The sequence below is a fragment of the Dreissena polymorpha genome, chromosome 7, assembly GCF_020536995.1.
Source record: "Dreissena polymorpha isolate Duluth1 chromosome 7, UMN_Dpol_1.0, whole genome shotgun sequence".
Classification (NCBI taxonomy): domain Eukaryota; kingdom Metazoa; phylum Mollusca; class Bivalvia; order Myida; family Dreissenidae; genus Dreissena; species Dreissena polymorpha.
The window spans coordinates 84,330,975-84,354,459 of NC_068361.1; the positions used below are offsets into that span (position 1 = coordinate 84,330,975).

The window sequence follows — 23,485 nt, forward strand, 5'->3', positions numbered from 1 at the left end:
GATCCTTTGGTTTGATGATTAAAAAAATAAAAAAATAACTGTTATGTTACAGTTTGTGACCAGAATTAATGAAATAACAAGAGAAGTCTGCTATAGTGCTTGTTGTTGTTGTAATCAAAAGAAGTCAACATTCAAAAAAACACACACATGTTAAATAAAGTCAGTTAACTTTAATGAGTTCATTAAGTGCCTTTTATTTGGTACTCTGTACAAGGGTGTAAAAAATATTTTATTGTAAATTATCCAGTTGTCTGCCGTTTTCTGAAAAAAACAAATTATTCAGCTTTACCAAGGCCAATAAAACTTAGTTCTTACTTGGGATGTAACCCAATTTTGCGGGCATGTGGTATGTTTTTTAGACAAAAGAAAATGGCCATTACCCCTAGAGAATTCTAACACCATTCATACACCAAATACCCGTACTTTCAGCGCCACTTGTCAAGCTTGGATTCAGGCTCTGCCGATAGCAAAAACAGCAAGAGTGAGCTCAAATCTGAACTCAAGAGAGCCCAGGAAGAGCTGATGACGACCAAGATCAGAGAGGCCAGTGCCCTGTCGCACCATAAAGACGCAAAACAGAAAATCATGGAGCTAGAAACATCGGTACTTCTTTTTTCAACACATTTTATTTCAACACTGCAATCAAGTACATTTAACATTTGAAAATTAAAACAAAATTGTAATGCAATAAGAGATAAATAGAGATGCCTATGCAGCAAATATAAATGTTAACATAAAATAGATACCAATCATGAACAAAGAATTAAGGTTTGTAAAGTGAAAAATGTTTCTACCTTTGCAATACAGATGAAACTAAGTCTGTACCATTATACACAGATTTTTTGCATGCCAATTTATATGTCAATTAATAATGTGAAGCATGTTGATGTTCACAGACCAGAAACCTTGTGAGTATCTCATCTGTGCAGACAAAGCTTGGTCATGTCTTAAAGAAGGCAATACAAAAGCAGTGTTTTGGGAAAACTGGGCTTAATGCATTTGCATAAAGTATTGTACCAGATAAATCTGTGCAGTCCGCACAGCCGAGTCAGGGACAACACTTTTCACTTATATTGATTTTTTTGTTTAACCCTTTCAGTGCGGGAACCGAATTTTAAAGGCCTTTGCAAACAGTTTGGATCCAGATGAGACGCCACAGAACGTGGCGTCTCATCAGGATCCAAACTGTTTGCTATTCTGATAGTATTCTTTTAAAAAAATAGAAGAATTTTAGAAATTCTGCAGACGACATTTTAGCAGACGACAAATTTCCCAGCATGCAAAGGGTTAAAGGAATGTTTTGTTTAAATGAGGTCTCTTCTAAATGAGAATCCAGTGTAGGTGGAAAGTGTGGTCCCTGAATAGCCTGTGTGGGCTGCACAGGCTTATCTGGGACGACACTTTACGCACATGCATTAAACCCAGTTTTCCCAAAAAGAGGCTCAATAACTCATCAATCCTTACCTAGCCATAATCACTGTATGAAATGTGCTGTCATTGGTGTATGCTTATGCAAAATGTCAATCATATCCTAAGTTAAAATGTTTGCAGAAGATGGTCAAATCTTTATGCAATATATTGCATTCATAATTCTGTAATTCTTTTTTCACGCAAGATCACATCTGGGTGACAATAATGCTCGAGTTATCTAATACCTCGAGTTATCAAGGTTTCCATATCACATTTCCTTACCCGAAGTTGCAAATAATAATTTAAATATCAAAGACTATCAGAAGATTAATATTTTTGGACTTAAATGTAAATATATTTTCACCGATAAATAAACATTGTTCACACAAAAAATATGCAGTACACAATCGAATGTTAAATGTGTAGACACGTATGTAAGATAATTAATTGAAGCAGTACACAATCATATCTTAAGATGTGTACACCAATATTTTAGGTTTGTAATTGAATAAAAATTCAGAGGTTATCAATCTATATTTACTCATACCCATTGTTCGTTTGCAGCTAGCACTGAGTTAAAAGTCTTTCCTCCTGTCAGACAGCACTACAAACGAATCTGTGAATAACCTCCATTAGTTACAGAGTGTATATTTGTATATTGCATAGAAATAAGGAACCAACACAACTTCTGAAGTTATAAATGCTCCAGTTCAAGATGGTTATTTCTAAATGAATTATGAATGATTTCGCGAGGATTATGCAATTGGTTCGAGTCCCCATAAATTTTTGTTTTATCAATGCTCTGGTTTAAGAAGTTATGCGGTTACTTATTGTGAAATTTCTGATGCCAATTGGAAAAAACTTTGATAAAAGGCTCTGCTTTGTGAAGGTAATTAATTTTTCATAGTTTTAAAATATTGCCTTTCAGTTGAGATATACATCCATTCCCTGTACACTATTGCCCTTTTTGCACCTTATTTATGGATCTTGCCATAGTTAATCAACCTCTTGCTCTATATATTGCAATTTATTTTAACTTTGTACAAGCACTGAAAATCCATCAAATACATGTATACATATCCAGTTCATTATGCTTTTTATGCCCCCCTTCAAAGAAGAGGGGGTATATTGCTTTGCACATGTCGGTCTGTCTGTCGGTCTGTCCACCAGGTGGTTTCCGGATGATAACTCAAGAACGCTTGGGCCTAGGATCATGAAACTTCATAGGTACATTGATCATGACTCGCAGATGACCCCTATTGATTTTGAGGTCACTAGGTCAAAGGTCAAGGTCACGGTGACCCGAAATAGTAAAATGGTTTCCGGATGATAACTCAAGAATGCTTATGCCTAGGATCATGAAACTTGATAGGTAGATTGATCATGACTCGCAGATGACCCCTATTGATTTTCAGGTCACTAGGTCAAAGGTCAAGGTCACAGTGACCAGAAATAGTAAAATGGTTTCCGGATGATAACTCAAGAACGCTTATGCCTAGGATCATGAAACTTCGAAGGTAAATTGATAATGGCTGGCAGATGACCCCTATTGATTTTCAGGTCACTAGGTCAAAGGTCAAGGTCACGGTGACCCGAAATAGTAAAATGGTTTCCGGATGATAACTCAAGAACACTTATGCCTAGGATCATGAAACTTTATAGGTACATTGATCATGACTCGCAGATGACCCCTATTGATTTTCAGGTCACAAGGTCAAAGGTCAAGGTCACAGTAACAAAAAACATATTTTCCCGAATATTCTATTCATTGTAAAGTTTTGATTTGCATTGTTTAAATATATCCATTAACAGTTCAACTACCATCAAATGCTAAATGAAGAGGAAATTTCAGGAATTATCTGATGAACCAAAATTGGAATGTTTTAATACGGCATTCACAACTACTTTTGCATGTTCAGTTTTATGCATTATTTAATCTGGTAAATGCATTGCGAAATGTTACTTTCTTCAATTCAGTATAATGTGTTTTAAAAAATATTTGTTCAAACCATATTTTCTCTTATCAGATCCACTTTATCATGAGATTTAATATGAATATCATTGTTTATGAACCAAATTAGCATGTTCAGAAACATACATTATCAAGAAAGGTCAGGTCAGAAACAGATTTGCTTACCACATCTTTAACATATAAAATAGTTTTGATTGGTAATTTCAAATCCAGATTTGAACCAAAAAAAAAATCTGAAAAAAATTAACACAAATTGAAGAGTATTGATTGGTCATTTTAGAAACAAGTTTTTAACCATGAAGAATCATTTCACAATCAAGATCGGTCATTTTAGATCAAAATAATGCACACATCACATGATTTATGTAAAACAATTTTAATTGTTGATTTCAGAACCAAATATCCAACAGACACATCTGAAAATAAATTGACCAGCTTTCATTGGTGGTTTTTGAACCAGATTTGAAATTTCAAAACCAGACTTTCACGGAGCAAATCTGAAAAACATTAAATAGTTTTGATTGGCTGTTTCAGAACCAGATTTGCACCAAGCACATTTAAATAACATGAAATAGATTTGATTGGCTATTGCAGAACCAGATTTGCACCAATCAGATCCGCCGTATGGATGAGGAGAACAAGGGTTTGAAGTCTCAGCTGGCTGCCCATCAGAAGCAGGTGGAGGAGGCTGACAAACAGGTCAAGAATCTGCTGAGGAAAATGGACGACCTGGAGTCACAGGTGAGGCTCCTCATTTTGTTAATTAATTGAGCCATGTTCTTGACAAACTGAGCTGAATGCATGTTCATAAAATGTCATTACAGATCAGCCTGTGAAGTCTGCACAGGCTAATCAGGGCAACACTTTCCACATTTATGGAATTTTTCATTTCAAGAAAGTATTTTCTATATGATATCCAGTTTAGGCACAAAGGCTTAAAAGTACTGTTTTACATTGGCCCAGAAGTACATGATTTTGTTGCATAATTTTACATTAAATATATACACAATATAGAACACAAACTAAAAGTCATTTGAGCTGTTTATTTGGCTCTTGTTGACATATAAACACATTCATTGTTTGCTTCTTGATACTAGCACAGAGAAGAGCTGATGATGGCGCGTATTCGGGATGCAGAAAGTGACCAGACCATTGGTGAACTCAAGCAGAGGATTGCCCAGATGGAGATACAGGTAGTGTGCTTTTTCCCATCATCAGATGTGCATTGTCAAAATAAACCACTGTGGAATATATTTTCCTTTATTTCGGCAATGCTGAAATATAGCTGTCACGAGCGGCCATATTGGTCATATTGATCATAGTACTCGGAATCAACTATAAAGTAAACATTTTAAGTCAAATGGAATCAGATTCAACCAAACAATTCGACACCAAGATGTAATATATTTTAAAGACAAAATGCAACACAAAAAGCAAAAAAACATTATTTACAAATATTAAGTGCGCGTACTCATGACGTCATTATTAACACGTCAAACGACAAAAGTCATATTCTTTCCCACTAAAGCTGCAGTTGTTTAGTGTTTTTATTTTCATTATTTCTTTAAAATCGGGGAGGTAGAGGTATGATTAACAGAAAAAACAGGTTAGTTACTGATCTTTTTCTAATATATTAGGCTCGGCACGAATAAAATAATAAAACAATGTTTGCTTAAAATAACATTGGGATTTTCCAGGTAGTTCTATTATCCTATTTTATTTTTAAAGAAATAATTTACGACTAAGACAATTGATGGGATAAATCGAACACTAGGTCGGTGCCGAATAAAGCAAAAATTATTTCGCTCGGCCTGAAAATCTGAAACTCGCCAAGGCTCGTGGTTCAGACTAGTATTCTATATTTAACCTGCTTCTTGGGGTCTAAAATAGTACCCCATCACTGTAGTGTTCAGGATCATAAATTGCGCCCCGTAACCGTGGTGTTCAAGCTGTGAAAAAACACCCCATTACCATAGCTAGGGGGTGGTGTTCAAGGCCTTAAATAGCACACCATTATCCTACTGTTCAAGCTCTTAAATAGAACCCCGTTGCTGAAGTACCCAAGCTCTAAAATAGCACCCCATTACTGTAGTGTTCAAGCTCTAAAATAGCACCCGTTTACCATAGCTAGGTAGTAGTGTTCAAGCTCTTAAATTGCTCACAATTATGCTAGTGTTCAAGCTCTTAAATAGCACCCCATTGCTGTAATGTTCAAGCTCTAAAATTGCTTCTGATTATTGTAGTGTTCAAGCTCTAAAATAGCACCCCATTATAGCATTCCATTACCATAGCTAAGGACTAGTGTTCAAGCTCTTAAATAGCATCCCATTACTGTATTGTTCAAGCTCTAAAGTAGCACTGCATAACTATAGTGTTCAAGCTTTAAAATATCACCACATGATAAAGTGTTCAAGCTCTGGAGTAAATTTATATACAAATTCAACTCTGCCAATAATCAGAATTTCTTGTGCAGACTGCACAGGCTAATATGGTACGACACTTTATGCGCATGCATAAAGATCCATTTCCCCAGAGCACAACTCTTTTTGTTTACGTTTTCAGCGGGAGGAGGTTCTGGCTGCTGACCAACTTGAATCCAAGGGAGGCAAGCAGGAGCTGGAGAACACCATCTTTGATCTTCAGGAGGAGGTATGTATTGTTACAGTTGTTGTCCACTACCGGTTGCAATGGAGGGGACTTATGGTTTGCGCTCTGTGCCTCTGTCACACTTTTCTGGATCCTGTGATAACTTTAAAAGTTTAATGTTTTTTCATGAAACTTGAAACATGGATAGATGGTTATATGGACATTATGGGCGTCATTTCATTTTGTATCTATGTCAAGAATTCTGGTTGCTATGGCAACAAATAGACCAGAAATACTGTTGAAAATGGTGGATCCTGCACACATTTCTGGATCCTGCGATAACTTTAAGAGTTTTTCATATTTTTTCATGAAACTTGAAACTTGGATTGATGGCAATATGGACATTATGCACATCATTTTATTTTCTTCCTACGTCAAAAATTCTAGTCGCTATGGCAAGAAGTATAAAAAAAAATAATTCTGACAATGGTGGAGCGGGTAGGGTTTAGAATAGAATTTTCTGTAACTAAGTAGAATTTGTAAAACTAATCTTACCCATTTCAAATCTTTTCCAAATCACTTGAAATGTTTCCTATAATTATCTGATCACAACCAGATTTGATAGGATTTCTAATATTTTGAGATCAAATTACATGTATTGAAATGGTAATAAACTGAGATTGTACTTACTTCCTGCATTCTCTTCAGCTTATGAAATGTTTTAACCAATGGACAATTTAACACTGTCTTTTTTACTTGAGCCATACATCCATAGGTTCACCTTATTTATTGTCCCCTACCGGTTTCACTGGAGGGGACTTATGGTTTTCGCTCTGTGTGTCTGTCTGTCTGTGTGTCTGTCTGTCTGTGTGTCTGTCTGTCTGTCTGTCTGTCTGTCTGTCTGTCTGTCTGTCTGTCTGTCTGTCCGTTTGTCTGTCTGTCTGTCTGTCTGTCTGTGAGTCTGTCTGTCACACTTTTCTGGATCCTGCGATAACTTTAAAAGTTCTTAATATTTGTTCATGAAACATGGATAGATGGCAATATGGACATTATGCACATCATTTCATTTTGTTCCTATGTCAAAAATTCTGGTTGCTATGGCAACAAATAGACTAAAAATACTGCTGAAAATGGTGGTTTTCTGGATCCTGCGATATCTTTAAAAGTTTTTAATATTTTTCAATGAAACTTGCAACATGGATAGATGGCAATATGGACATTATGCACGTCATTTCATTGTGTTCATACGTCAAAAATTATGGTTGCTATGGAAACCCTCCCAAAAAAAAAATCTGAAAAATGGTGGAATTTCTGACAATGATGGAGCCGGTAGGGGACCATATTGCTTGACAATAGCCTTGTTTGACTTATTAACATACCATACATGAAAGAACAAGCAAACATGAAAAGAAACTTATTGTGAATTTACTATTGTCACCTTTAAATGAAATTAATAATCATAATATTAGCAGACACAGTATAGCTAACTCATTGTAATTATTACGTCACATTACAAATAATAAAAAAACATTAATCTAATATCTGTAATTAAAGTTCAATGGAAATTGAAGAACAATTCAGCCTTTTCAAGTCTGGTCTTTTTTAGCTGAAAGCAGCTTTCATGTGTATCAAAATATCATAATCACATCTTATTGTTCAGGTCATGCAGCTAAAAATGTCTGCTAGTCCCAAAACTCCGAATACCTCTGCTTCCTCTCACAACTCGAGTGTTTCCAGTAAACTTGCAAGCAACATTTATGAATTCAATGACAACGATGATGAAGATGATGAAGATTTGGAAGACCCAGAGAGTCTGAACCGAACACTGTCAGAAATCATCGAGGGAAAGCGTAGCACTAATAGTCTGATAGCGATTCTGAACCGAGAAAACTCTGACTGTGATTCAGTTAGTATACAGTCCAGTGGTTCTGATAACTCCAGTCCTGGGAGTAAATTAGTAAAGCAATACTCGTTCAAGAGTGAAAAGTCTTCGCTCAGTGTAAACAATGCAACAAACAATGCAACAAACATAACTTCTGGTGGCTGTGATAATGAGAACTCAAGGGACAGTACTCAGACTGGTGTTGTTAGTGCAATAAACCAGTCTACAGGAAGTCATGGGCTTTCACAGACTGGTCCTGAGTGTGTGGGTAGTGAGTCAAGAGAGAGTATTGCAATTGCGGTAAACCAGTCCAACAATGACTCATCATTACAAAGCAATAGGGATTATACCTCGTTAATTGATGCCAATGACAATGTTCATAAAAATGGTGCAAAAATAGACACAATTGATGGTACAGGACAGATGAGCAAAAAGACAGCAGTTTCTTAGTAGAAATTGTACAATTGAAGATATTATGTTATTTTTGTTGTTGTGTTGTTTATTTATTTGTATACTAACTAGGTTTGTATTGTTTATTTTCCAGCAATGTCTTGTTCAACATTAATTAAAAAAATATAATATTTTATATAACTGAATATGACATTTAAAGTTTTCCATAAACGCATGAACTATGAACAAATAATAGGTTTAGCAGATTTTTAAACAATCTAAAACCAGGTGTTGTAACACATAAGTATTATTGTACTCTCATTTTTCCCCCTAATGAAATTGGTGTGATTTATTATGGTAATCTGAAAGTGTAGTTAAGTAAGTAAATCTGTCAATGAACTGTTTTTCACTTTTTCAACAGTTTTATCTCAAATTCTAAGAAAAATTGTGCTGGTATAATATCACACTAAATTAGTCCCATCATCCTCAAATTCAATATAGTTACTGGCTTACTGCCCATTATTAATTTGAAAACAGTTCTTTCTTGAGAGTCCAATAGTTTATCTGTTGTTTGGACCTAGGATTTCTAGTTTAAAGCTGCATCTGCTGAATTACCTTGCTTTTCTATGTTTGATCAGATTTCATGTGGTAGTCTGCTAAAAAGGTTTTACTAAAGTGTTTTTTATGGTATTTGTTGTTATTGGTGTTTTACAATCCAGTTGTTTTAAAACAACCTTAGCGTTCTTGTGCACATTTTACCATTTAATTTAAAGTTCATATTTGTGACAGTAGAAATAAATGAATATAAACTCAAAACTGTTAACCAAAATTGTGCACATTTTTTTTATTTCTCATTTACCATTATAAAAATTACACTTTTAACCACCTTTTACTTACAAGCATTGAATATGTTTGCATTGTCAATGAATGTGATATGTTTTCCATGTTAAATCAGCCTGGGAAGTGTGCGCAGGCTAATCAGTAATAATAACTTCTGCTTTTATTGACTTTTTTGTTTCAAATTCCTTCTAAACATGTGTTTGAAAGAAGTCTCTTATTAATTAAAATCCAGTCTAGGCGGAAAGTGTCGTCCCTGATTGGCCTGTCTGTACTGCACAGGTTAATCTGGGACGACACTTAACACACAAGCATTAAGCCTTGTTTTCCCAGAGAAAAGCTCCTATTAATTTCCAGCTGTTTTTATGCCCCCGGATCGAATGATCGAGGGTTATATTGTTTTTGGCCTGTCTGTCTGTCTGTCTGTCTGTCATTGTAAGTATGTGTCTGTCTGTCTGTCCCAAAGCTTTAACCTTGGTCATAACTTTTTCAATATTGAAGATAGCAACTTGATATTTGGCATGCATGTGTATCTCATGGCGCTGCACATTTTGAGTGGTGAAAGGTCAAAGTCATCCTTCAAGGTCAAAGGTCAAATATATGGCTTCAAAGCTGGGCAGTAGGGGGGATTGTGTTTCACAAACACAGCTCTTGTTACAGCTTAGTTTTGTTTCCTCAAATTCTCTTTAAGTTGTTCGCAAATTGTCAATTAAAATTTAAGTAATACACAATATAAATAGTAGTCCAATGTATATTGTATATTTTGTGATCAGTACTATTTTGTAAGGATTTGTTGTCATGTTGGAATGCAATAAATACAAATTCTGTCTGTTTCAAGACAACAAAGTTCATCTCTTAAATGACACTTAATATTAACATGTGATAATAATATTGATATTGTTTAAAGCCAGTATGTGCTTCTTCTCAAGTAATGGCATTCTGACTGGTTGTGCAATGTTTTGGTGCATACCTTTTACATTCTTACTGTTATATGGCCGAGTGATTAAGTTGAAAACCTGGTACCACGATGATGAACATTTTAAAAACCCAGTTTTTCTCTTGCTCATAAATAAATAACCCTTGGTAATCAATCCAAAAATGCTTCAAGCATCTTGATTGGTCAATAACTTAGGTCCATACTATGTTCAAGATTTAGTTCAAAAGTGTTCTTTTTGTAAAACACTTTGTATTGAAATACTATTTTATACGGTAATGTCAACAGTAGTAGCGTTAAAGATCCTTTTCTTTTAGAAACACAGCTCTAGATTTTATTCTTTTGTGTTATTTTAAATATAGTACACAAGATTTTCCCTTTGATTACAATACAACAATTTTACCTTGAATGTTTTTATGAAAGTGTAAAGTAAGTTGTGCTCTGGGGAAAAAAAAGGGAGTAATGCATGTGCTTAAAGGGTCAAACAAGATTAGCCTGTTCAGTCAGCGCAGGCTTATCAGGGATGGCAATTTCAGCTTTTACGTAAAATAAAATGCAAAAGAAGTCTGTTCCAAACCAAAATCCATTCTAGGCAGAGAGAGTCATCCCTTATTGGCCTGTGCGGACTGCACAGGCTAATCCAGGCCAACACTTCACTCACATGCATTAAGCCCCGTTTTCCCAGAGTGATGCTATATGCAAAGTGTTTAGCTTTGAAATGCTCAGAAACTGGTTAAGCAAAGGTACTAGTATGTAGTTGTTATCACTCAGTCTTGATTCTACGATAAGGGCGCCTTAGGTTGTCTTCCAAACTGTTGTTTTGTGTCTTAAATAAATAATTATTATATTGCCAATTTGTATGTATGTGCCAGCCTGAGGATTTAAAACTGATTATTGAAACCAATAGTATTTTTAATCCTTTTGTGTACCGTGCTTTTAGAAGTTAAAACATTTGTTGAACATGTTTATCAAATCTGTAATGAGACTGAAAGTGTTTTTCAATAACCAAAATTAAAAACAAATTGTAATTTGTGTCAAGCATATTTTTGTTTGTTCTCTAGAATGTTGTCATAAAATTATTCTTAATTTGATTATAAGACCTGAACAACGAACACATGATGATCCAAATTGCAGTATTGTGTGTCAAAACTGTGCTATTGTTTATGAAAAGCAGATTACACTATGATTCATTGGTCTTGGCAAAAGTAATATAATGGTATAGTGCAATACATCTTATTTTACAAATAAATGCAATCTGGTATGTCAGTGTCAAACAATACGCATATATGTATGAATGGATTATCTGTTGAAAATAATACTTGCAAGTCAAGAATGTTTGCATGATTGTGTTTTTATTATGTTGGTAGTCAATATTTCAATTGTTAAATTATGTTTGTAAAGGCTATGAATATTTTCAACATTTGCAATCAAACGGGCTTAATAAACCATTGAAATATTTCTGTGTGACCTAAAATACTTTGGATGCATTTTATTTTGCAAAGAAATAATTTGAAAAATCATTATCTAGTTATCAACATCTTGGGGTTTAAAGTGGTTTTTTTAAAGCTTGAGATATTTCAACACAATAAGATACAATAAACAACTATCATAATGGTTTTCCAATTCATGACCATATTATTAATGATTTAGTCTGTAATGCACAAATTTGCAAGGCATTGCAAACATTTACAATTTATCAAATGATAATCTTAAAATGACCTTCAAATATTAATTAAGTTTAAGAATTTTTGCTCAAGTGGTCAAGGTGAGATGTCTTGCGGGGCGTAAACTTTTAGCTCTTTACCACTCTAGGGATAACAATTTTCATCCAATTTGTATGAAAATTTTTCAGCATCTTTATTTGGACAATAGCTAGGTCAACTTCGAATCTGGGTCATGTGCATTCAGAAACAAGGTCAATGGTTCAAATATTTTTTTTTAAACACTTAAAACACTCTAGAAAAGAAACATTTATGACTCCGTCTTGATGAAAATTAGTCAGAACTTTTATCTGGAAATTATGAACCTGGGTCAAGTGGGGTCAAAAACAAGATCACAATTTTAAGTCTGCAACAATTGGTATCCTTGAACTCAGAATGCGCTTAACCCTTTCCCACTTAGAAACATATTTTGACGCATTTGTAGTCCCTTAGAAAGTTAAATTTAATTAAAGACCTTTCTTACTATATTCAAGTTTCGTTTCCAACCCTTACATACTGATGAGCAGCAAACAGCATAAAACCTGAACAGACTGTAAGTTACTCGCAAGTTGTTCTGTTTTTATGCTGTTTGCACATAGCCATTTTCACTGCCTCTGAGTGGGAAAGGGTTATGTGCCATCATGGTCCTCTTGTTTGTTGTTTATTAATACTCTGTTGTTTGTAAACCGAATCCTTCAGTGCCAAACTGAACCGACATGAAATGCATATTTTCTCTCAAAGTTGTATAATTTTCGTATACAAAATATATATTTATGTTATAATATGTGTTTGCTGATTATAGAAATAAAAATGCACAATACCCCATGTGTTTGTTGTTGCTGTTAATGTTCTGATTAGCTGTTTTACAATTGTCAATACTTTTATTTCACAAACAAGAAAATGTTGCATGAATATTTTATTATGCTGGTAGCATAGTATTAGTACATCACTTATTATGCTCATAAAATTCCTCAAGCTTTCATCAAGTGATTGTGTGAAACTGGTGTAAGTAATACTGTTAAACATAGTCTTAACATTTGATATTTACAAGATTAAAACTAAAAAGCTTGTGTTCGTCTGAATATCTGTCTTGAGCTTTTTGTGAGCTTTTGAGATACCCGTTTGTCAACACCTCTAGATTCATGAAACTTGGTTTGAATCTTTAGTCCCAATGATATCTTAGCTGAGTTCGAAACTGGGTTGCATGAAGTCTAAATCAATGACACAATGTCAAATGAAATAAAGAAAAACGTCTAAACTCATTTATTATATAATCGTTGAATCTTAAAGAAACTTGGTCATAAGATTATTTTTAATGATACCCACCATTCTCAAAAAAGTGTGCAAAATGTACGTTTAATGTACGTTTTGCGTGTGTTTAACGTGGCGGTATTGGCACTGCGTTTCATGTGCGCTTTTTCTTACCAAGTGAGTTTTTACCAAATCAAAAAACAAACAGGAACTGCGTCAAATGTGCGCTGTATGTGGGTTAAAGTGCGCTTTTAACTAGATACGAAAAAGTATGCTTATAACTGTGTCAAAATGTGCACTTTTATGTGGGTAAAAACTGCGCTTTTACGTAAGTTAATGTGTGCATTTGTATAAGTGTGTTTTTGCTGCCATTCATGTGTGTAAATGTGCGCTTTTATGTGGGTTTAAAACTGCGTTTTAAAGTGCGTTTAATGTGAACTGATAAAACGCGCACATTAAACACACTTTAAGCGAAGTTTTACCCACATAAAAGCACACATTGGTAAAATGTGCGATTTTTGGCGAGTATTAACTGCACTCAAGTGAGTTAACAAGGGCTGTTTGTAAAACATGCATGCCCCCCTATATGGGCTGTCAGTTGTAGTGGAAGCCATTGTGTGAATATGTTTTTTGTCACTGTGACCTTGACCTTTGACATAGAGATCTGAAAATCAATAGGGGTCATCTGCGAGTCATGATCAATGTACCTATGAAGTTTCATGATCCTAGGCGTAAGCGTTTTTGAGTTATCATCCGGAAACCATTTTACTGGTGCGAGTCACTGTGACCTTGACCTTTGACCTAGTGACCTGAAAATCAATAGAGATCATCTGCGAGTCATGATCAATGTACCTATGAAGTTTCATGATCCTAGGCGTAAGCGTTCTTGAGTTATCATCCGGAAACTATTTTTCTGTGTTGAGTCACCGTGACCATGACCTTTGACCAAGTGACCTGAAAATCAATAGGGGTCATCTACAAATCATGATCATTGTACCTGTGAAGTTTCATGATCCTAGGCCTAGGCGTTCTTGACTTATCATCCGGAAGCCATTTTACTATTTCGAGTCACTGTGACCTTGACCTTTGAACTAGTGACCTGAAAATCAATAGGGGTCATCTGCAAGTCATGATCAATGTACCTATGAAGTTTCATGATCCTAAGCCTAAGTATTCTTGAGTTATCATCCGGAAACCATTTTACTATTTCAAGTTACTATGACCTTGACCTTTGACCTAGTGACCTAAAAATCAATAGGGGTCATCTGCCAGTCATGATCAATTTACCTTTGAAGTTTCATGATCCTAGGCGTAAGCGTTTTTGAGTTATCATCCGGAAACCATCTGGTGGACGGACGGACCGACCGACCGACGGACCGACCGACCGACATGTGCAAAACAATATAGCCCCTCTTCTTCGAAGGGGTGCTTAAAAAGCACACATTCAACTCACTTATAGCGCAGTTTTAACCCACATTAAACGCACATTTTACGCACTTGAATGACAGTCAAAAACGCACTTTTAAAAGCACACGGTTTAAGGTGCATCATTTGCCAGAACAAAGTAGATTTAATTGCATGATGTAAAAGTTTTAAAATACAGATATGCAATAAAAATAAAATTTAGGTATACTAGTATATTTAAAAAAATTACAAGATAATGAAATTTTACACTTTAATATAATCCAACATTATTCCATTTATTAATATACATGAACAATTTAATTTCAATTATAACAATTTTATGAAAAATACATAATTAATTTACAAATAAAAATACTTATAATAGCATACTTATAATAACAATAATACACAGGAAAAATGTTGACTCATGTTGAACAATCATTATACACAAAAAAAAACATTTATCAAAGAAATTAATATAATCCGTTCATCTGGCCTTTGAGGCGACGGAGCGCGGCGCTCATTTTCCTTTCAACCCATGCCATAGGTCTGTCGGATTTCTTTGCATCTATCTCTGCAAATATCTCTGTAATGAAGTATTGAATGATATATGCTGATTTGTAAACTTCTCACTTAATCTTAAAAATGTGTTTGATACTAAGCATTCACAAATACCTCATTAATGTTCAAAGGTTATGTTTTTATCACACGCCCGCGGTCTGAATGACTTGATTTTGGCGGAATAAACTTTCACATCAATATCATGAGTTCAGGTATCCCATTTTAACATCATCTACATAAGATGGATTTAAAAGGAGTTTTTGAAACAAGGAGGTAAATTACTGTGGCTTGATTTTTTTTATGGTTCAAAATGAAAGTTTATATTTAACTTTATTACTGAGGTTATTTTTGTCTGCCTGTGTTAAATTCTCCAAAACTTCTTTATACCCTAATATAATTTTTTGTAAATTATATTAAATGATAGCAGTAGCATTAAATTATCGCAAGAAAGATTATGTGCTAGAGTCAAATTTGAATTACTTGCATTATGTTTGTTTCAAAATTGATATAGAGGCAATAGGACACTTGTTTATTTAAATCCCCTTTTCCCTAAAATAAACTTATCATACCAACTATGGCGCATGGTGCGGCAATCGGGAGATCCTCTCGAATCTCCCCCTTAGGGGTGGCTGAACCACCCATCATAGAGCAGTTCACAAGCTGATCAGGTCTAAAAAACTACTGTCATGGCCTTTGCGCGGCGCGTCTCGTGCATGATCTAATTTGAGATCAGGTACTGAAAGATATGTTATACTTCAAGAAATTTTACAATAGGATTATAAGTCTTAATATTGCTAAATTATACCTAAAATTTAACTCAAAGTCAGTTGCTAAAACCAGCTTGTTTAAAAAAAATCCTATGCTTCAACCATCAACCAATCAAAAGTCGCTTGTTTTCAACAAGATGGTGCCTGAACCAATCAAAAGTCTATCAACACTTTTTTGTTTAAGGCCTAGATGGAGCACTGATAGGGATTAATGTTTATGATGCACATTGGGAGGGTTAGCTGCTAATCTCTTATCTGATCAGTCAGACTTAAGCTGGGAAATATCCACTGATAAGACACCTTTCAACACCAAAATATTTATTGAATAATACACAGCACCCTTATCATATTATATTTAATTGTGAATATTTTAACATAACATGCTGAATGGTATTAGCAAATAATAGTTATATTATTAATATTATTTTAATTGCTTTTTAAAATGTATGTTAATAGTCAATGTGGTAGACATTAATTGTATTGGGGTATAAATATCAGTATAAGAAAGTTCAAATACTTATTGTTTATGTTGAGTAAATATACTTGATGCTGGCAAGCCCACATATTATTTTTGACACTTTCAATATTTTTAATTAGTTACCCATGATTTAGGTGGAAATTTTTAGAAATTTTTGAAATTAGAACGAAAGCAATGTTAAATGCATTGAAATTTTATTATAAAGTATGTTAACATTAAACAGGATCATATGCACAACTAGTTACCACTTTGAATTCAAACTGCACCTTATATAATTATTATAACAGGTATATTACTATGTTAATTCATTTCTAAAAAATCGTATCTTTAATTATTTACAACAAATGATTTTGCCAAACGTGTTTTTTTTTATTTATCCTTTTAACACAGGTGTATGATAAAAGCGCACTTATGAAATAAAAGACTAACTTATACTTTAAAAGACGCACATCATAAAAGAAAAAACACACTTTTGTGAGAAAAAAACAACATCTGTAAATCTTAAAACACACTTCTTAGATAACAGACTAACATTCAGCTCACATCTACACTCAAAAGCGCACTTACAGGAGAGAAAAAACAAACAAAAAACTAACTGTTTCATTTAAAAACTCACATGGAAAGAAAAAAAACGCACAAAATGCGAACTTGAACGCACTTAGGCACATTGAAAACACAGATATTAACTAAAAACACAGAATTCATAACGCAATTTTAAGTGCGCTAAATGTGAGTTTTTTTCCAGAAGGGCAAGTTCGAACATGTTTATGCAATCTAAAAGAGAAATTAGGCCACCAGGGGGTGGGGGAGTTTTCCTGTTAATGCTATAGTGAAACATTGTGAACACTCTTCTAGTTTCATTTTAGTTCAAATTTTTTAAAACTTGGTCAGAAAATGTGTTGTTATTATATCTCGGCCAAATTGTGGTTGTGCTTCGTTGAAAAATACGGCCATCAGGGGACAGGGTAGTTTTCTTTATATGGCTTAAGTGAAATCTTGTGAACTCTCTAGAAATCATATAAAAGTCCATTGTTCATGAAAGTTGGTCATAACATTTGTTCTAATACTAGCTCGCTCGATTTCGAAAATATTCCGGTCTTTTAAAATACATGACAGACAGAGAGCGGAGAAGTTTTCATTATATTGCTATTTTGAAGGATTGTTCATGCTCTATTGGCCACATTTAATATTCCATCTTTGTGAAACTTAATCAGAGCATTTGTCTCATTGAAATCTTGGCACATTGGAAACATGGTCATGTGATGTAAAAAAAAGGACACTAGGTTAAATTTAAAAAAGCGTTTTAATACTCTTAAAGTCGTATTTTTGTAAATGCTTCCTGAAACTTGATCGAAACATTTGTTCTAATGATATCTCAGCCGATTTCCGAGGTCCATGGCCCTCGTGTTCATAATCCTAAGTGTCTTTTGCCGTCACACGTCTAAGATCGCAATATTAATCATAAGCTTCAACTATCTACGATATGTATTTATATATGTATTTTGTAATACTTCTTATAACCATGCAAAGAGTTCAATATGTCAGTTAGTTTGTCGGTACGTCGGTAAGTCAGTCCTCATACAATGCTACACGTTTGTTGAGCTAATATACATTTGTCAAGGGATTAAACTGAAATTTCAAAAAGGTCAACACCATGAAGATGTGCAAGACATTTTGATATTTTTCAATATCAGTATTGCCTAAAAAAACTCTTGGGGTTATTGGATTTAAAGATGGCTAACAAAGTGGTGCATTGCATAAGTAAAGTTTCTGACAAATTGATAAGTTCATGGAACGTTTTCACGATATCATACTTCTTGAGGGATACGTGGTTTTGACTTAAAACAAACATCGACTTTTAACAATCTTAACCTTCAAGGTTTTCCCAGTGAAGGATGAAGGGATGTTGGGCTTGGAAGAGCTCTCCCCTTCCCATAGTATTGTATTATCATGCAATTTATTTGAACACTGTTTGTTTTACTTTGTTACTAAAACAAAATATTAATAATGAAGACACGATTTCGTTATTTATTGGTCCACATATATAAACTTTCGGTTTTTAATACAATTGTTTAATAAAATTCACGAACATGTAGCAACAGTTTCACATCTTTAAACATCTATTAATCAGTATTTAAACCACCGACACTCGAACAGGACCATGTTGTATAGACAGTTCAATTGTTTTATATTTTTCGAAAGTAAGTCCTTAATTGCTTAAGGTTGCAGATTTTAACAATCTTAATAGCAAATTTAGTTAAAATGTTATGTTTATGACAAAAATAAGTTTTATGAAAACACCATTTTTATAATAACATTGTAAGATAATAATAATCTTCTTATTTATATCGATATTTTGTATAAACTTCCCGCAATATTTGTTTCAATGTTACAAAAGGATTTATGTAGCATCTTACTTCCAATTCATAAACGAATATCAATATATCAACATTTATTCTACAAATGAATGACTTTATCGAAGGAAAATCTGGGCGTTGGATAAACTTGAGCTGTTCATGCCTAGTTTGCTTTGTCCTGCTACGTCATGTACCTAACGGACTACTTTTTAGTCTTTCACTTCCGGTTAAAGATCAAACGAAGTTAAGACATGTAGACGATTTAGCTTGTTAAAGGTAACAACATATAAAATGAGCTTATTATTGAAGAAATTAAAGAATTGAAAAGAATATTTTATAACATTTTTATCTTGATTATAATTATAAAAATAAAATAAAGAAGTAACACATGAAAGTACTGTTGTCAGCGTCAATACATTTTTCGATAAGTAAAAATTATGAAATCAGAAACAAATAAAGCTAAATTAAAAAAAAAACATGACTGAGCAGTGCGGGCTGGGCGGTCAGCCACTGACATACCACTCTGTTCGTAAGCGAATGGTTCAAAAGCTCAGAGACGAAAACATTGCACCTATTGACATAATACTTGCAACATACTTATCATTCTTTTAACATGTCTCACAACTTCAATCGATTTCAATCAGACATACTCTCAATTTTAATGGGCAGTCTTCCATAGTTCAATATTTACACAAAGTAAATCCAACAATTCGTGTTGCTCGCGTTATCACACGTTTGTAAATGGTGTCCTTGAACTTTTTTAACGGCAAATTAGCTGTTAATTATCATTGAATAGTTCATATTGTTAAATTTAAAAATCTACTTCAATGACGGAATAAATTTGGATCGAGATATATAATGTTTTATCCATTTCTTTTTCAGCAAACGTATGCTTAACTTCAGAACTATTTCAGGTTCTTGTGCAAGAAAATTGATATGTTTTTGTATTTATACGCGAGTGAAGATATGTTACGAACTTGAAGGTACACAATCCGATTTATAGACATTGACAGAGTTCCTATTGAAGAGGTCAATCGCTTGCTTGAACAGTAGCGCAATCCAGTTTCGACCTTTTTGATCACCATCATGAAGTTTTAATCAATAACAAATATCATCAAATGAAACTAGTAAAATATATTACAATAATTATGTTTAATATTCCAACAGCATATACAATGAAATTCTTTAATATGTGGTACACGTTGGTCCATTTTACTTACATTTTGAGTAAGACAATGCAAGTTTCGTATTCGGCTTAAATTTGCTAAATTTTACTCTAAGTATGGTGATTTAATTTCAAAATATAATGTTTCTTTAAAATGGCATTTAAATAATGGAATCTCCAATCCATCATTTTACGGAGATGTTTTGAAGCGTGTCCGCAAATTAAAATATGTTAAACCAAATGTTCTTATTAAACTTTTCAATCTAATTAACTTGTTTTTATCAAAAGGATACGATGCTTATGTACTTAAAAACACGTGTATGATGGTTTTCGATTCACTATATCTTTCTTCTCTTAAAATTTGGAATCATTAGTGATATTATAGGCATTTTTCACTGTTAAATAAAATTGTGTCATTGTGTCGTATGAACAAATCTGCATGAAAACTACATTATAGGCATTTTTCACTGTTGAATAAAATTGTGTCATTGTGTCGTATGAACAAATCTGCATGAAAACTACATTTGGACTCAAATCGTACATCAAATCATTTCTGTCTTCAGTTGTCAAAACACCTATATACTGTTTGATTCCAATAATGTCGCTTTAATTGAATTACTATTTTTATATATTTGATTCTTAATATTTAATCAACTAAACTTGTTGTATTAATAGTACAATTTTGCAGTAGCACCCCATTAATAGTTTTATTATTACTTTACAGCACTGCCCCTGGATTTTTTTTCACATCATTGTGTCTTCGCCTGTCAATTACGTCATAACTCTTTCTCTGTTCCTGGGTACATGGATTTTCTGACGTCATACGATCAACTTTCCAGTTGTAAGCTACATGCATAGGTCATTGGGTTTATAACGTTCAATTTTATTTATATTTTCTCTCTGATAGGCGTTTCTTTTTTTATTTAATTATTACTAATTTAATTTTTAGCATTCACATAAACAACCAAGCAATGTAATATGGAATTTTTACACCCATTATTGCTGCTTCTTCCTGTATTTGCGCGATGATTATCTGAAATATTAACTTAATGACGCTATATTCTTAAATCTTTTTCTATAAAGAAGGAATGTAGTTGACACTTGTTTGTAGTTTCATTTTATCGTTCGTCAAAAAGTTGTAACTCTGTTGCTCTGGTATCTTCAATACCATTGAGTAATTAAATTGTAATTAAATTGAATGCGTTTTAATTCCCTTTTATTATTGTTTGATTTGAGTTACAATGCTATGACGTTACATTTTATTTACACTTAAATGTATTATGAATATTGCTAGGCCAAGTGTGTGGTTGAGCGCTCTATAACCGGTTTAAACCCCCAATGCTTTGCATTGACCGTTCCAAGGCGGTGACCCCAGCTTTATTCATATTTTGTGTTTATGTTGGTTTGTATTGTGCTGTTTTGTACTGTTTGGGCAATCGGTCACTTGCCTTAAATAAAGGACCAACTAATTGTTTTGAATGAGAATTCAATACTGCTCCAGCAGCTGGAGTTTTACTTCTTTATATTGAATTATTATAATGAAATGGGTGATCATTTCATGAAACTTATTAGAAATTGTTTGAATATCAATATGTTTAATGTCTTCCTTACATTTACAATAATCTTTATAGTAATGTGGAAAACTTGGGTTAGTTTTAATTTTAATTTGTTTGTTAAATAAGAAACTGACAGTTATTCTTTCGGTTCTTTTTCCATTATTTAGCTATGAAGAAGGAATTGGAGTATAAATAAAAAGCAATAAATAGCAATGTGCCATAATGATTTTTTTATCATAAAGGCATGTCAAATAAGTTAGTTTGGCGTGAACTTAATATTCAAACTAGAAAATGCCACAGACAATAATTATAAGAACGTTGCTCATTGGGCGCGTTTATGGCCACCTTCTGTCCGTCTCCCTATGGTTATTGTATAAGAACATTAACAATACATTCAAGTGCATAGCTGGGAATATTATCGCCAATAATTTACGTGAATGGTGTTTGGAATCAAAAGTGTTCGCATCGTAATGGTCTGTTGCATATGTAGGGTACCAGAACTAAAATATTAAAACATTTAAAACTTCTACAGTTGAGGCGCATGTGGTACTTACCAGCATATAATTGGCATATTATGTCTCTAGTGTACCCACATACAGGGTCATATAGTTAAATAATTGTATTGCAAGTGGCGTTTAATTTAAAGAGACTTTGCTGATTGTCTGACATGTAAACAATAAGTCAGGAAATAAACCATACCTATTGCTTTTATTGTTTGCAATACTACTCACATTGAGAACGATTAAAGTTTTATGCATGAACGCATTTGCTAAGGTGTATTATATCAAACAATATATTTCAGGATTTGTTTTAATTGTTATAAATACAGGTAATGACTTTGAACGTACCTAAGTTTAAGTGGCTAGTTGTTACATGTTAATAAGCCGTTTCACTTTGGAATGATTGGGACACTATCGGGTTATTTAATAAAAAATCCACATAGTTATGTCTTGAGATTAACATTTGGGAGACTAAACCGTATGTGTATAATGGGGACACTTGTTATACATGTGATTGTATATGGTCAACATTGGAACATTGTCGAAACGGTGTCATACCTTTTTTTTTAATCTGACGTGTTATATATGGTGAGGTTTATGGCTGCTGTTATTATTTTTCTAGACACAATTATTTCGGACAAAGAAGCATAATTGCAATGGCGAGATAAATAATGGCATATTAATTCGCAGAATAAAGCTTTTATTGGAAGTATATATTAACATAAAACACATTTTACTGGAGATTACATTTTATGTCTTTTTAATCATTTTCATACATTTATGTAACAATTATGTATTTATTCTAAAAGTGTTATTGAAGTCAGGTTAAAGTGTCCGATCTCATTTTTTTCAAGAACAAACATACACCCTTTTTCAACTGTTTAGCAAACATTAATGCAAACATTTTTATCTGAAATCAGGCAAATAGGAGAGGGATAGTAAATAATGTTCTATATAACTAATAAAAAAGTTTTCAAGAAGCGCAGCGTGTCCTTCGGGCTGTTATTATCAGCTCGTACAACGTTGCTTCGGTACCATCTCTGCCTTCTCCAGGAGGCGAAGTTTACCCGGCTGATATAAGACACAATACTCAAACTGTAGAGTGCATTCTTTAATATTTGGTTTACAGCCCCTGTAAATAAAGTTACAAACAAGAATCAGAAGTTTGCATCACATCAAAATTTTTGCTCGAAACGTGTGTCTGACGGTTAATGTTTACATGGTAATATTTGTGCTTAAAGATTACGAATGCGGATGTCGCTGACGAAATCGTAAACGCTAATATTTCAAGGTCTTCCGTGCATCTCATTTCCCACTCGACACTTCATGTTACATTCGGAATCGGGTCTTTTTACTGCGTAGTTCAAAAGTTGTTGTGTTGTTTAACAGAAACACTCTTTGCGAAACTAAATTTTAATCTCCAAATAATACACACGACTTATTATTAAAACAAAGATTATCAAATTATACTGGTAATACTATACAGGTAAACTTACTTGTTTTGTTTTCTATAAGGTGATGTATTACTTTTTTAATCAGTGTTAAAACTTTTATTGCACCGGACAGAAATACAACGTCTTAAAAATATATCAAGTACCAAATCAATTATTTTCTTATATATTATGAAATACTAATATCCTTTATCCCGTAACACATTTTTTTTAATTAAGCATAAGAATACTGTTCTACCTGGAAAACGTGCTTAGGTTATTGAATCTTACTAATATGACTAACA

General features: G+C 33.5%; 1 protein-coding gene across 5 annotated transcripts in view; it reads left to right on the forward strand.

Annotated features, from left to right (window-relative positions):
* LOC127837734 (ecotropic viral integration site 5 ortholog-like) overlaps positions 1-23,485 on the forward strand; it is a 310,389-nt gene that overhangs the window by 95,136 nt on the left and 191,768 nt on the right. For 4 of the 5 annotated variants that reach the window (XR_008029455.1, XR_008029454.1, XR_008029456.1 and 1 more), the window contains 5 exons: positions 430-603; positions 3,977-4,123; positions 4,480-4,575; positions 5,945-6,031; positions 7,629-9,642. Coding sequence is in view for 1 of the 5 variants with exons in the window: in XM_052365049.1 (XP_052221009.1) it covers positions 430-603; positions 3,977-4,123; positions 4,480-4,575; positions 5,945-6,031; positions 7,629-8,300 (1,176 nt within the window). In the remaining 4 variants the exon portion in view is untranslated. Of the gene's footprint in view, positions 1-429; positions 604-3,976; positions 4,124-4,479; positions 4,576-5,944; positions 6,032-7,628; positions 11,946-23,485 lie in introns of those variants that run through there. The other variant, XM_052365049.1, reaches the window with a different exon arrangement.